General features: G+C 40.0%; 1 protein-coding gene and 2 pseudogenes across 3 annotated transcripts in view; 1 reads left to right on the top strand and 2 right to left on the bottom strand.

Annotated features, from left to right (window-relative positions):
- LOC309606016 (L-lactate dehydrogenase C chain) overlaps positions 1-12,780 on the top strand; it is a 59,194-nt gene extending 46,414 nt beyond the window's left edge. Inside the window, exon 7 of the mRNA XM_082342542.1 lies at positions 5,705-12,780. Coding sequence (XP_082198668.1) covers positions 5,705-5,869 — 165 coding nt within the window. The 3' untranslated portion in view covers positions 5,870-12,780. The remainder of the gene's footprint in view (positions 1-5,704) is intronic.
- Positions 1-15,575, bottom strand: part of LOC309605991 (heterogeneous nuclear ribonucleoprotein A/B pseudogene) — a 62,448-nt pseudogene that overhangs the window by 12,655 nt on the left and 34,218 nt on the right. The gene's annotated exons all lie outside the window — the stretch shown is intronic.
- On the bottom strand, positions 74-5,791 carry LOC309605996 (WW domain-binding protein 2 pseudogene; annotated as a pseudogene). Its single transcript has one exon. The product of its transcript is annotated as a WW domain-binding protein 2 pseudogene (transcript).

Raw genomic sequence — 15,575 nt, 5'->3', positions numbered from 1 at the left:
CATCTTTGTTTAGATATTGCTGAGTCTTTACTATGTGCCAGGCATTATACAAAATTTTGAGAATATGTTGGTGAACAAAATAGACAGAGGCCCTTACCTCATAGAGTTTAATGAAAGATAGGAACTTAATAAAACAATTACAAAAGCAAATATTTAATAACACATTGTGTTAAGTGCTATGATGACAAACTACGAAGTTCTTAGAGTATACAAGAAGAGAATTTACTCTGCGGAGGGGGCGTTTGTGGTGGTTAGGGAAGATTTCCTAAGGAAGTAAAATGACCTAATCTGAATAATGAGTAGAAGTTAATTTGCAAGGCTGGACTAATATTCCAAGCAGAGGGAACACATGTGTAGGGGACCTGAGGTACATATAAGCGGAGAGCACTTGAGGATCTGAAAAAAAAAAAAAAAGGTCAGTTGTTGAAATGCACAGAGCAAAGGGAGCAAAGGGAAGTACATGATAAGGCTGGAGGAAGTAAGCAGGGTCAGGCCACTGAAAGTCTTATAAAGGGATTTGGGTCCTTACCATAAGAGCTATGGAAAGCCACCAAAGGAACTTAAGAAAGGGACTGGTTTTACAATCTTTTTTTGTTAAAAAGATTCCTGGGGCTGTGATGGATGGAACAGATTTGAAGGGGACAAGAGTAGAGGTGGGTAAACTTGGGAAGAGGATGTGCATTAGCTCAGAACAGAGAGGATGGTAGTAGTAGAGATGAAGAGAAGGTGGCAAATTTGAGTTACACTATATTTAAGAGGTAAAATTCATAGGTCTTGATAATGGAATGAAGTGGGAAATAAGGGAGATAAAGGTCATTCTTAGGTTTCTGTTTTGCACAGTTAGATAAATGGTTATATGATCCACTGAGGAAAGGCATATTCAAAGAGAATCAGGTTTGGTTAGATAGCCTCAACCACCAGAGGGCAGACAGCAGAAGCAAGAAAAACTACAATCCTGCAGCCTGTGGTCCAAAAACCACAGTTACAGACAGATAGACAAGATGAAAAGGCAGAGGGCTACGTACCAGATGAAGGAACAAGAAAAAACCCCAGAAAAACAAAGAGAATCAGGTTTGAAGATCATGTTTGTGGTTATGGAGAAATTGAATTTGAGGTGCCTTTGCAATATCTGAGAGGAAATAGGCAGTTGGGTACAAGCTTCTGGAACTCATAAAAGAGTTTTGGGTTGGAGTTATAAATAAGAGCATCATCCGCATAAAAAGTGTATATTAGGACTCTTCTAGTTAAAAGCCACAGACGCCAACCCAAACTAGCTTAAGCAAAAAGAAAATATATTGGCTCATGTAACTGAAATGCCAAGGAGGCCTGAACCACATGCTCAAACTATATCGTTAGAGCTGTCTTTTCTCTCCACAATCTTGGCTCATCTTTTCACTCTTATTGGCTTCAAGCTCACGTGGACTTTTTCCATGGGGCAACAAAGATGGCCCCCAGCAGCTGCAGGCTTAGAGCCTATAGTATCAGGACCCTGCCTCTCCCTTTACCCATGTTAATTTCTTGATAATTGGCCTTTCTGGGATCACTTGTCCATTCATGTGATACTTGTCAGTTCGGAGAGAGGCAGTTCCTAAAAGAAAAAGAGAGGTTCTGTCAACATTAAAAAAAAAAAAGAGAGATACTAGACAGGCAAAGACAATAGATATCCCTTACACATGGTAACTGAAACCATGACTTTCAACGAGCTTGCCTAAGGAGAGAGTATAAAGTGAGAAGACAGATTGAGACTGAGTCTTGAGGAATTTCAGTATTAACAGCAGAGTTTACAGTGTGAGTCCACGAAGGTGACTAAGTGGTGGCCAGAGTTAAAAGAAGAACCAAGAGAACATGGAATCATGGTAACCAAGTGAAAGGAGGATGCCTTAAAGATGAAAGGATTGGTTTTCTGTTCTTGATTGATGTGAAGTCATATAAAATGAGGGTTAAAAATGCCAGGAAGATAAAGTAACAGAGGTCATTGATAACCTTAGCAGATGTTTAATAAAGTAATAGAAATGAAAAATTCTGATTGGAGTACACCAGGGTTTCCTTAACTTCGGCACTATTGATTTTGGGCTAGATAATTCTTCATTATTGGGGCTGTCCTGTGCATTGTGGGATGTTAGCAGCATCCCGGGCCTCTACTCATTAGATTCCAGTAGCATACCAGTTTTGACAATCAAAAATGTCTCCACAATTATACTCCAATAAAGATGTTAAAAAAAAAAAGTCTCCAGACATTACCAAATGTCCCTTGGGAGTCAAAATCACCTCCAGTTGAGAACGTTTTAAGTAGACTGGAGAAATTAAAGCCAGTATAACCAGCTCTTTTGAGGTAAGTGGCTGTGAAATTAAGGAGAGAGAGCAGTAACTGGAGAGGAAAACCAGGGCAAGGTAAGTTTTTTTGTTGTTGTTGTTTAAAAGATAAGATGTAAAGAAGATATTGAAGATAGAAGTAATAAGCAGAGAGGGTGGGATCCAGAGCATTGGTGAAGGCATTAGTCCTAGAAAGGAGGAGGGACAACTATCTTTTTTAATAGGGGATAACAAAGAGAAGATAGGTAGTTAATCATATAGGTTTGTAAGTTTGGCATTGGAAGCATCTGATGACTTCTATCTTTTTAGTGAAAGGAGACAAAATCATCTACTGAAAGTCAAGGGAGGTATAGAAAAGTCAGATGTTTGAGAAGATTTGAAATCATCTTTGCAGATAGTGAGAAATAGAATTTGACAAAAAATAAAGGCAGAATTACTGTCAGGTGGATGCTTATTTGAGGTAGATAAGCATTAATTTTGACAAAAGTTAAAGATCAGCTTTGTTGTGTGGTTTTCTCTAGGGATCTGAGTGCAGGAGTGGAGAAAGTAGATAACTGAATTCATCTGGGTTTGGGTTTTACTTGTGGAGTGTTAAAGGGGGAGAGAGAAGAGAGGAAGACAGAGAGATAGATAGAGGTGTAGGTAGTTTTGGTTTCTATACTTGTTAAAAATGAGTTTGACCTTCTGCTAAAGGGTCACAGTCAAATTCAAGACCGTTGTCCTTAAATGTTATCTACATACAAATGAATAAATTACAAAAAAGAAAATGAGTAATAAAGAATTTACGAGATATTTATAAAAACTAAAAATTAAAATAGGCAAAGGGTATTAGGGTGTAGCAAAATAGTTACAAGAAAGGAATATAAGTTGGATACGGAGGAACCTCATAACAAGGTTCAGAGTAAGATACTTGGGGTGGGAGAAGGTCCCATGAGCTAAAGAAGACAAGAAACTGGAAAGAAAGGGAATTGGTTTGTTTATCCACATGGACAATGAAGTCACCAAGGATAATGGCACAAACTAGGATAGAGAGAGAAGATTGCTAGGTGTCAGAGTCTTTTATGAATGAGATGGAATACTCAAGAGGTTTGTAGACGGTCATTAGAAAGGGAAGAAGAGCTGAATAAGATGGGCCTCACAAAATAGGGGGAATTTTTTTTTGTTTTTAAGAGAGCAAGGGATTAATAATTTGGAAGAGACAATGAGGAGTATACAGTGGATTCCACACTCTTTCTCTTTTGAGGATACAAAGGGCTGTGGGAGAATAAGCAATTACCCCCAGAGGGCTCCTGAAGAAGAGTCAGGGAGGTGTCAAATGAATGCTCCTGAAAAGAGATTGAGTAATATGGGAATTTCATAGTCTTTACTGAACAAATCAATGGACGAGTTATAGTTTATAGGAAATACTTAAACATTTGACATTAAGAGCAGAATCATTTGTATGCTCTTATTCTTTTTCCCCAGTTACTTCATTTTTATTACTTCACATTTTCAGCAAATAAAGTTGCCAATAGAGTTTATTTAACATTAATATATTAACTTGATTTTTTGTCAAATAGGGAATTCTCTTTAAATAACCATTTCCTCACTTCATGGCCAGTCTACGAGGAAAGGAAGCAAATTTCAGTGCATCCAGGGGTCATTTGCCAACCAGGCATGACGCTTAAAGGGAAGAGGATAGGCTGAGGGGGGGGGGCAGCAGGTCATGGCAGTACACAGGGCTAGGCCAGGGCAGCCTTGGAGGTCAGGGCCCTTGTTTCAGTGTACCCAGCAGCCCCCAAATGGCATAATGGCATGGACATGCATTTCCAGTTCTAATCCAAGAAGCCCTTTCTAGTAGGAAGAGATACAGTGAAAGGAGAGAGAGCAAATTCCTGAAACACTAGCACGGAAGGCAGGAGGGCTTTTGCCCCAGCCACGCTGCCTTGTTCCTGATGCCACCCAACCCCTGGCAGCTCATGTTAAAGCTCTAAAAGGTATTGTGCTACACAGAGGGAGCAATAGAATGACCAAGGACAGGAAAGGGAAGCGGGGGCAGGCAAGTGTGACTGCAGCTGGAATGTGGCTGGGAAGGGAATGTGGGCTGACAGTCTGGTGGGACAGTGGCCTTCCATGGCGAGGCACGGACCAGAGTGGAGTGAATGTGAGTAGAGCCTGGCAGGGGACCCTGAGGAGAAGACATGTGGCTGGTCTGATGGAGATCATGAGGTTGAGTATAAAGTGGCTACCAAAATGAGGGAGTTGGACTGCAGTGGAAAAGGTGGATAGGGAGTCCCTCTGTGGGCCACTAGAGTAAAACAGGAACGCTGAGCTCCTGAGGAGAGCCCCAGAGACGGTGAGAGGGAAGCTTGGCTGAGTAGTGCCTGTGGGCTCTGAACTATCATGAGAAGCTGGGAGGCACCACTCCAGCGTCAAGGAGCCTCTCCCTTTCTCAACACTAGTTCCTGGTAACTTTACAGGCACACCTGGAGGAACAACAAGACCTTCCCATTGCCTCCTCCAACCCTACATTCTGGGGTAGGAAAAGGCAATGGGTGGTAGGGGGCAGAGAGGTGTGAGAGGTCTATTGGGTCTTTTTACCTTCCAGGTAGGAGGTGGAGGCTGGTTTGTGGGCACGTAGGCATTGTGTGGGTTACCCAGGTTGTAATAGGCTCTAGCAGCTGCCTCTACAGCCTTGGCTTCAGCTGCAGGAGTGGAGGGAACATCAGGCCTGCTGATGGGAGGTTCCATGGCCCTAGGATAGGGTGGTTGCCACGGTTGCACCTATTCCATGGCCCTGTCCATCATGGAAGGTCCTGAATAGAAGCCAGGTGGTAGCCAGAGGGCAGGAGTACATTCCATTGTTGACTGGCAGGGGAATTACATAAACCCTGCTGGGCATGTGAGTACCTGTAACCTTGGGCTCCACCAGAGGCTTCACCTCTGGAAGCTTGAGAAGCCACCTGTTAGCATCTGTTGTCCAAACTCAGTGGCATCCCCTGATGTAAAGATTATACAAAGCAGAGCCTGCCCAACCACTTCCTGCTTCTGCCTTCACTGTTCTCTTGATTATTTTACACCAAACTCAGCCTGCTTGATCTCACAGTCCTTCATCAGACTGCATGGCATTCTTCCCCTTAGAAAGAAATATGACAAGGGTAAGGGGTAAAATAGGCAGTGCCCTTTTTGGCCCCTTTGAAGGCATCTGGCACATTCTTCATGTCATTAAACACAAGTTCTTACATGATCATAGGACATTAGGATGCTCTTCGTATTGTTGACGATCACTCTACTGCCCTCCGAGTGATTCTTGAGCTCCATAGTCTCTCTGTGTATTCTTATTCTGAAGCTCTCTTGCATAGCTGCTTTTCCATATCAGGTTACTGAATAATAACCTAATTTTGCCTTTTAGGGCTTTTATGGAATAAAAGAAGAAATCTTTCTCAGTATCCCTTGTGTCTTGGGCCAAAATGGTGTCTCAGATGTTGTGAAAGTTAACTTGAATTCTGAGGAGGAGGCCCTTTTAAAGAAGAGTGCAAACATACTTTGGGATGTCCAGAAAGACCTGATATTTTAAAACCTTTTAATGTTCCATGTTTTATAGAACAGAAGATAGTAGACTGTATATTTTACATTTTGAAAGTATTTTCACCTGATCTTTAAAAAATAAAAAAACATTGGACCTATGACATAACTCCAGCCTCTCCAGGCTAGAAAAAGGAAATGGTAAAGGAATTTCTCTATTTCTCTGTTCTAATGATACTCAACCTGTACAGATGTAAGTTATATTTCCGAAGTATGTCATATATGTAAAAGTTGTCTTCAGGTTTAGTAGAATATGTATAATAATCCATTTAATATAGAACTTCTGATTCTTCTCATAAAACAACAAAATTTATAGTACTGAAATTTCATTTTATGCTTTCTTCCATTAGGGCACCGGCATATTCACTTTATATTGCTTCATTAACTTTATGTGTTTATATATAATCTTTACTAAGTACTTATTTTTAAGACAATGTATATCAGAAGTAAAATAGAAATATAACTTCATGGTATAAAAAAATTAAATGAAATACCTTCAACCCTGCAAGTATTATACCAATTAATATAAACTCTAATAGTTGATTTGGTCCCTCTGTTGAAATACCACACAGGGAGTTTAGACCATCCTCTAGGTTATTCGTTTAGCAAACTACTACTCTGCTTGCTGTGTTATGGTTATGAGTTCAGTATGACATGATTTCTGCCCTCAAGTATTTCACAGTGAATATTTAGGGTACCTCATCTAACTGGTTATTGATGGATGCTTGGTAACAGTCAATTGGTAGCTCCCTCTTGGTGTCCAAGGTAGGAGTGCATGTGCTTCCTACAAAAATATATATTTCCTTGATTCCACAAAGAATTTAAGGCAGCTATAGGAAATATACAGTGAAACAAAAACTAAAAAATCAGGACCAAGGTAATTTACAAATTAGACTAGGACAGGACCAGTGGGAAAAATTAGAAGGCATATATGCAGACCCTGAGGACTTACATGGCTCTAGTGGAGGCAAACCCATTTGGTCAGAGAGTTACGGTTCACTCTCTGTTATTCTTGCTATTTAATAGCTTTCATTTCAGTCATCTATTACTGAACATAATTAGTTTCCCATTATTTTGTTGTCTTTACTTTTTTTTCAACTCTTCCCTTGAATGTACAAAATATGGTCATGAGAGTTCAGTTAGGATGGGGGAGAGGGGAGTCTTCTGTGGATTTTGTCTTGTTTTAAGCTCCTCTCTTACACCAAATTAAAGCTTCATTTTAGGAGATCCTTGCAGAGATGAAAAAGCTGCAAAATACACTTTCTACAGGGAATATTCTAGGAAATAAAACTGCTGTACATCATGTGTTCTCAGCTGGAGCAATATTGCCCCAAGGGGGTGAAAATTGGTTCTTGGTTGGGGGGTTGGTGAAAAAAATCTTTGATATTACAAGGGTTTGGCTCTCCAAAGCTCAACCCTACCAGACAAAAGTCTCACTCCAGAATATTTAATCTCATGCTGTGGGGGCAGGTGAGGGAGCTGAACGATTAGGGTTAATGTCTGAAGAAGCTCTTGAGGGAAAGATAATGAAAAAAGGTTGAGAAACCCTGCTCTACGTTTTGTAAAAGAATTTGTCAGATGTGTATTATGTTTTATGATTCACAAATGAGTAAGAAAACAGTTAATTGGGTAGAATGTGGTGGGAGGAGAAGTGGAAACCTTGGTTCATCCCAAATTAATGGATGAGAGGGGGATTTTATTAGATTCTACATTTAATGACTTCACAAATAATGAGTTGTAGAAATGGTTATCAATTGTATATATGGTTATCAATTAGCACTGCCCTGATCAAATTCTTAGGGTTTTGTATCTTATTTAAAAATCTCCTTTGCATAGAGGGTTTAAATTAAAAATTTTGTTTTTTCTACTTAAGCTCATATTTGGGTGGTAAACAGCCCTGAGATCCCTTTCTCCCACAGCCCTGGTGAAGAATTCCCAATCAAGAGTCAAAAAGCCCTTATCCGATACATCTAGACAAGGTTTCGTTAGAAATAAATTTACTTGGGCTCCCTGGTGGATGGATTCTGGGCAAGGAACACGCCGTTTGATAGCTGAGTCCCTCTAGTTCAGTGTGCCTGCTGCACCTCGTGCGCTTGGAGCCCAAGGAGCCTCTCTGAAACCCGCCAGCCACAGGAACCTCAACCTGCAACAGGCAGCAGGCGCAGGTGCAGTGCCGCAGAGCTCGCCTGCAGGCCTCGCGCCTGCACCTGGCGCGCTTGGCCCCCGCGAGGTCCGCACGGGCTGGGCGCCGCCCTGCGCAGCCTCAGTAGCCAAAGGTTTTCCTCCTCTGAGCTTCAATCAGCTTTCCCTCTGCTTTCCTCCATTTTCTTCCTCTTCCTCCGGCGGCCATGAGCAGGGCCGCGGGAGTGCTGCGGGCTAGCGGGAGAGTGGGGGCCGCCGGAGTGTATGTTTTTTGCCTGGCATTGACTCTGTGTCCCCTGCAGGCGGCATGCATCCCGCTGAGGGGCGGCTGGCCCTTCACCCGTGTGAGGGTGGCGAGAAGTACCGCGCGCCTGGACGTCCTAGGCCCGGAGCCTGGGGACTCTGGGCTCGCGGACCCTGGGCTCGGTCCTGGAGCTAAGAGCCGGGGGAGGAGAAGAATGGGGGCGCGGGGCGCGGAGGGAAGGAAGAGCAGAGGCTTCAGGGCAAAGGCTGAAATAACTTTACCAGTGGTAGGTCTCATTTTTGGTGGAGCAGACCCTTTTCCTTCCTTCACTCCCTCTCAACCCCTCTTCACTGGACCCACCTTCCTCCTCCCCTTGGTTTGCCTCCTGGATGCTGGGCTGCTGCTGGCCAGAAATTATCCAGCTGCTTTGCTGGTCATCTTTGTCGTTCCCTGTGTGTCTGCAGCGCCTCCTTACCCACCGGGGCCCAGGAGTTTTCTATATGCGCCCTCTCACTACAGACCAATTCCAGATCAATCGGAAGTGGCTTTGTGGCTTTGCAGCTTTTCCTCAAGATGGCGACCGTCAAGCGTGAATTTAAGATTTTCGTTTCAGAAGAGGCCATTCATCCCAGTAAGGAGGTGGATCAGTTGCTATGGCCTGTGCTGTCAGCATCTTATTAAAAGTAAGTTATACACCATTCTCAACAAGTTAATCCAAATCAGCCCCTTAAGAAGAAAAAAATTAAGGTTAGGGGACCATATATAAGCGAATACGTGATAGTAGAAATTAGCTATGCCAGAGGGCCATTTGGGCATTTTGCCTTTAAATAAAAAGTTCTTTTCCATCTGCCGGTGCTGCCTTGCTCCATGGCTGCTTCCCAGCACAGTCAGCTGTAGCCCCGGGGAAGCACCTGTTGACCAAGAGCAGTCAGTAGCTTGCCGCTTCAGCTCTGGACAAGTCTATCAAGTGCTTTGACACACTTAAGAAGCAAGTACATGGCATTTTCGGAAGGTAGCATGGTCCTCAAGTGAGTTACTGGTATTTTACATCAGCAAAATAACTCAGTTTTTGACAGGTTACAAACAAAAAAACTTTCTCTTTATGCATTTTATTCTTTTAGAATAAAATACATGCTGCTGTAATAAAATTGCCTTTAATCACTTAACAAGCCTAACCTTGACTCAAGCAGTGAATGCCTGTAAATATAATAAATGAAAAAAGCTAGTGTTTTTGTAACATAAAACAGTATCATTTATAGCTTGTCAATCGCATTTTGTCATCCAGCAAAAATAAAAAGCCTGGTAGAGAATTAAGTTATCTTCATACCTGCAAATGATGGAGGCTGTTTTTGTTAAGACTGTCAGAATTTACTAACCACAATTATGACATACAGTCCAAAGAATGCAGTCATCTCCTTATCATGTTAATTGTTCTCTTTTGAAGATGTGTTGTGTTGACTAATTGAACAATAATTCAAGTAGAGTGTCTCAGGAGAAACCACTTGAGCTCTGTCTTTGGAGTCTGGCTGGCGGCCCTGAGCATTACCAAAGGCTCTGACTCGCCCTGACTTTGTGTCGTCTTTTACAGGCCTCATCTTCTGCGCATGGCTTCGTTCCCAGTGGGCTGGAAACAACCTAGGGTTGTGTTTTGTTTGGGTGTTGTTTGGTCAGGACCTTTTGAACATTAGTGTCCCAATGAAGTACTAGATATTATTTATGTAAGAATGAGTCTTTTTTAACAATAATATCCTTTCAGAAATTTCTAACTACTTTGTAACTGCATGACTTAACCTGGTGATAAAAGCAGTTATTAAAAATCTACCTTTTCCCCCACCCCCCAGAAAAAGTAAGTTATGTGCTCTGTGCCATTGGGTTAACCAAGTTTTCCTTAGTTGGAGGCAAGGCCACCACATATCGTTGTGCAGGTTGTGTCTAGTTCAAGAGGTGAGTGGGGGCCTATCCAGCCCCTGCTGGCTTAACCCAGAGGAACAGGTGCTCTTTTCTAATTGTTCCACCCAGAGGGGGCTGCTTTTTCTAGTTCTTATGATGGTATCCTATGTGTTAGAAGCGTCTCTATGTGAAAGCATGTTGACATTTCACTTTCACTCAATGTGGTGATACTATGAGGTCCCCCTTTGCTTGACTAGGAAACTCTGCTCACAAGTAAAACAACTGGAGAAATAGGTGGCAGAAAAAGAGTGTGCAACTTGTCAGTTGTGGTAGGTGTCCTACTAGTAACAAATACAATAATCTTTTTCCTTTAAAAATCTCTCTCCCATTTCCTGGTCTCTATTTTTATTTCCCTTTCTTCTTTATTCATGTTAGGTTAGTTTTAGTGTTTAGTTTTCTTAGTATTGATGTCGCTAATAAAGTTAGCTTCCACTTTTAATGGAGAGACACAGGACTAAAAAGATCTGACCCCTTGCTAAGAATATTACCCTGATCTGAACACATAACGTTTTGGTAAATCATAATAAACTCTTTTAGCTATGATTTGCTTTTATTGATGGAATATCTATAAGATTTCTTCAAGCTACCTTTCTGTAGCCTTTAATCCTGGCATGATTTATTGGATTTAAAGGATTAGGCCTGGATTTCACGTCTAAATGACATAAGGCACCGAGAGCGTCAGGTACTGTCAACTGCTGCTTCCGGCAATCATATGAATTCCTCATGACTCATTTTGTCCTACCAGCTATAATGCCTTTGTCAGCAGTGTCCTCATTGCTAAGAAGAATACACATACATGAAAACCAACACATTTGTTTACAACATTGATTATAATGATAATAACAATATGCTTTGTATACATTATCTGACAGCCCTGAAAAGTAATTATTAGATCTATTTTATAGAGGAGAAAAAAGCCACAGACTGTCTCAAGTTGCATGAATAGATAAGTGTATACAGATAATATATACATGATACATTGTCATTAACTGAAGTCCATACTTTGGTTTTTACCTAACGTTCTTTTTCTGTTTTAGTATCCCTTCCAGGATACTACGTTACATTTAGTCATTCATGTCTCCTTAGACTCCTCTAGACCGTGACAATTTCTTTTTTAGGCTTTCCTTGTGTATTTTTTTTCCCCAGCCACGCCGCACGGCTTGCAGGATCATAGTTGCCCAACCAGGGGTTGAACCCGGGCCCTGGCAGTGAAAGCACTGAATCCTAACCACTGGGCCACCAGGGAATTCCTGAGGCTTTCCTTGTTTTTGATGACTTTGGCAGTTTTGAGGAGTACTGGTCAGATATTTTGTAGAATGCTCCTCTATTGGAATTTGTCTGGTGTTTTTCTCATGGTTAGACTGAAATAATGGATTTTGGGGAGGAAGACACAGAGGTTAGGTAGCATTTTCATCACATCGTTTCCAGAGTACATACTATCAACATGATTTATTACAGTTGATGTTGACCTCAGTCACTTGCTGAGGTAGTGTTAGGTTTCTCTACTGTAAAGTTACTCTTTTTTCCATCTTTCCATGCTGTGCTCTTTGGAAGGAAGTCTCTATGTACAGCCCACACTTAGGGAGTGGGGAGTTATGTTCCCTCTCCTTGGGAGTAGAGTATCTTCATAAATTATTTGGGATTCTTCTGCATGGGAGATTTGTCTTTTCTCTCCTTTTTATTAATTCATTCAGTCATTTACTAATATCAGTATGGGCTCATGAATTTTATTTTATATTTTGGGTTATAATTAAGTGCATCTTTATTTTGTTTCTCAAGTTGTTCCAGCTTTGGCCATTGGGAGCTCATTCAGTTGACTACTGTGTCCCTTTGACATACCCCCATCAACATAGGGTTTTTGTTTAGTTTGAGCACTTCTCTAGTTTCTGGCATATAAGATCTTTCAGCTTCTTCTTGTTGTATATTTTCTGCTTCAGTCGTAAATCAGCCTTTTTTTTTTCCCCAAGGATCCCTGATTCCTTTTATTGGAGTATGATATTATAACCCAAGATCTGAGTGCTAGGTGTGCTCATTTCTACACAGAACATTTTAAAAACTATGTTTCAAAGGTAATTTTGTCAATAGTGTAATTCTGCTCCATGCTACTATAATCTCTGTAAATAATTTAGAGTATCCAGAAAGCATTGGCATCTCATTAAGCAACAACCTTTTCCTTGTGATACAGTTTAGACTTCTAGGCTAATAAATTATAATCAAGTTTAAAGTGCTTGGCTTTGAATTTCCATTAGTTAGAATAAAGTAAAAAGATCCAACAATGTAAGTTGGACATGTACTTAAATTATGGATACTTGATCATTTATTTCTAAGTACTAGCTCAAAGCCTTGGTTTTTTTCAGTGAAGATTTTAATAATATATAATAAAGATAATATGTAGTTGTTTACAACATTATTTTTCAAAAGGTAATACATTCACAAGGTTAAAAAATAAAAGTAATATAAAAAGATATACATAATATGTATAGCTGATTCACTTTGTTATAAAGCAGAAACTAACACACCATTGTAAACCAATTATACTCCAATAAAGATGTTTAAAAAAAAAAAAAGATATACATAGAGAAGTCACACTTTCATCCTGTTTCCATCCAACCTTTCCCCTAAATTCCACTTTAGGAAACCATTTGTCAGTTTCTTGTGTATCCGCTAGAGTTTCTTTTGCAAATACAATATATAATTTTCCTCCTTTATTACATATGAAGTAGCATGCTAGAAATATATAGTACTATTTTCCTCCTTTATTACATATGAAGTAGCATGCTAGAAATATATAGTACTGATTCCTTTTTGCATGTAACATTGCTTGATTAAAGAACTATAAAATTTTAGAGTTGGAAAGGGCCCTATGTTTTAATCTATTTATTCAAAAAACTTTTATTGAGCGTCTATGTGCCAGGTTAATGCTAAGCACCAGATGAGTGAAAATGAATGACTTCCTCTTCTCTAGGAGCTAGTAGTCCGGTGAGAAATTCCTTCTCCAGAATCCCTTCTTTATCATTGTGCAGCCTCAGCTTAAATTGAAGAGGTGTTCACTACCTTCAGAGACTGTTCTGTTTATTAAATGGCTTCTCTGTTTGGTTTCCTAATTGTGAGCTGAAGCTTTCCTCCTTGTAGCTTGTATCTCTTCTAGTTTGGACTTTTATATCATGATGAAATGTTGAACAGATTCATTATGTCTTCCCTGAGTCTGATAATTCATAAGGTAGATATAGATTGCCAGTATAAGAATTTTCTTTCATTCTCCAGTTAATCCAGACGCCCCCCTCTCCCACTTGACTAATGTCTTGTTAGGGCTTGAGTGATGAACTTGCCTTTGTGGATGCTGATGAAGGCAAATTAATGGGTGAGACAGTGGGTCTGTAACATGGCAGCCCTTTCATGAAAATCCTAAATATTTTTTCCAGCAAAGGTTACTGTCATAGCTAAATACTATAAATATTCTAATAGTACATTAATAAATATCTAAGAAAATCATATCTTTATATCATGACTTCCCCAATTGTTATAAAGTTGGTTGCTCCCTACCCTGTAGTCTCATAACATGTTCAGATTTCATTAGGTTATACTTAATTTGTCTACAGGGCTTTCTACAGCACCAGAGTGAGTTCCTGTGAGCAGCAGTAATAGTAATTATCATGACAGTAATCATTAATTGATTGCCCATTTTGTGCCAGCCACTGAGCTAAAGCACTTTATTTTATTTAATAACCTCAGCACAATTCTGTGATGTTTCACAGATGATGCACCTGCACATCAAGGTTAAATAAAAGTGATGGAGTAAGAATTTGATCCCTTTGTTTTGACTCAAAAGCCTAAGCTCTTAACTACTGTACTTTATTTACTTGGCTCCCAGGAGGTAATTGTATGAACAAATGAATGAACCAATATATCCCTGTTCAAGGGTCTTTTCATACCACATCTATCTCTAAGTAAACATTCTCATTTACCAGAACAATGTACATTTTGACCTTTTATTCTATAAAGTGCAAGAGGTATGTATGTTAGGAGGTTGTTAAAACAAATGTACAAGGAAAATTTAGTACTAATTTCCTGAAATTAAGAGTGCTATGGGCATAGTAGAAGATCTAAGGGAGCTCACTCTTTAGTAAAAAGTGTGGTGATTGAGCTGAACAGGAAATGTGTACTCAAATTTTAGATGTTTTCTCCTGTAATGTTTTCTATTCCAATCTTTCCCCAGATTATTTTGTCACTGCAAACTCAACATAGTGATTATCACAGCAGGTGCAGGCCAGATAAAGAGAAACATACCTTAATTTAATCCAGAGAAATGTGTCCATGTTTAAATTAATGATTTCCAGTATTATCTAACACAGTCTCCACTGCAAAGTGATTATTGTTTCCAATCCAGGTCACCTTTATTTTGGCTGTTCAGTGAATAATAATTTTTTTTGTGTGTGGGGGTGCGTTTAGTAACTTGGTAGAGAAAAATAATGGGTATTAAACTCTAAACTACCGATATAGCCAGAATCGCTTCCTGTTTTGTTAATTTAACATGTATTTTGCATAATCAGTGTGTGTACCATAATGAAGATTTCTTTAAATACTAGCGTATATGAAAAGATAATTTGCTGAATCGTAGTGTGTAAATCCAAGTTTTACAAACTAAAGACTTTCATATCTGAGCTGTTTTCCAGATTGCTGAGGGTGCTGAAGTGAAAGCACAATACGTTATTGACTAACCCTCCAAGATTGTACTAGACTCCTCACTGGTGCATGCACAAAGTGGACAAATTTAAGATATACTTTGGAAATAAAACATGCAGGACCACTGACAGATTTTGTATAGTGAGGGACAGGGAAGAGTAAAAAATGACTTCTGGATTTTTACCTTGAGCGATTGATTGGATGGTAGTTCCATTTATCTGAATTGTGATGCTTTCAAGGAGGTGGGAGTCAGTGAAGGAAGTAGGAGGGAGTGTTGAGTTTAGGGGAGAAAAACCAAGATTTCCAATTGGGACATGTTAAATTTGAGATATCTGAAAAGATACTCAAGAGGAGATATCAAACAGGTAGCTGGTAGCTGATTATGAGTCTGGAGCTCAGAAATCTAGGTTGTGATATTCAGCCAAATTACTGTATTTTATAAAAATAAATTTATTTATTTATTTATTTATTTATTTATTTATTTATTTATTTATTTATTTATTTTTGGCTACATTGGGTTTTTGTTGCTGCACGTGGGCTTTCTCTAGTTGCGGCGATTGGGGGCTACTCTTCGTCGCGGTGTGTGGGCTTCTCACTGCGGTGGCTTCTCTTGTTGCGGAGCACGGGCTCTAGGCGCACGGGCTTCAGTAGTTGTGGCACATGGGCTCAGTAGTTGTGG

The sequence above is a fragment of the Balaenoptera borealis genome (genome assembly GCF_965194805.1).
Source record: "Balaenoptera borealis genome assembly, chromosome: 11".
NCBI classification, from domain to species: domain Eukaryota; kingdom Metazoa; phylum Chordata; class Mammalia; order Artiodactyla; family Balaenopteridae; genus Balaenoptera; species Balaenoptera borealis.
The sequence above is the reverse complement of the archived record's forward strand: the minus strand, read 5'-3'. Positions and strand labels throughout refer to the sequence as shown.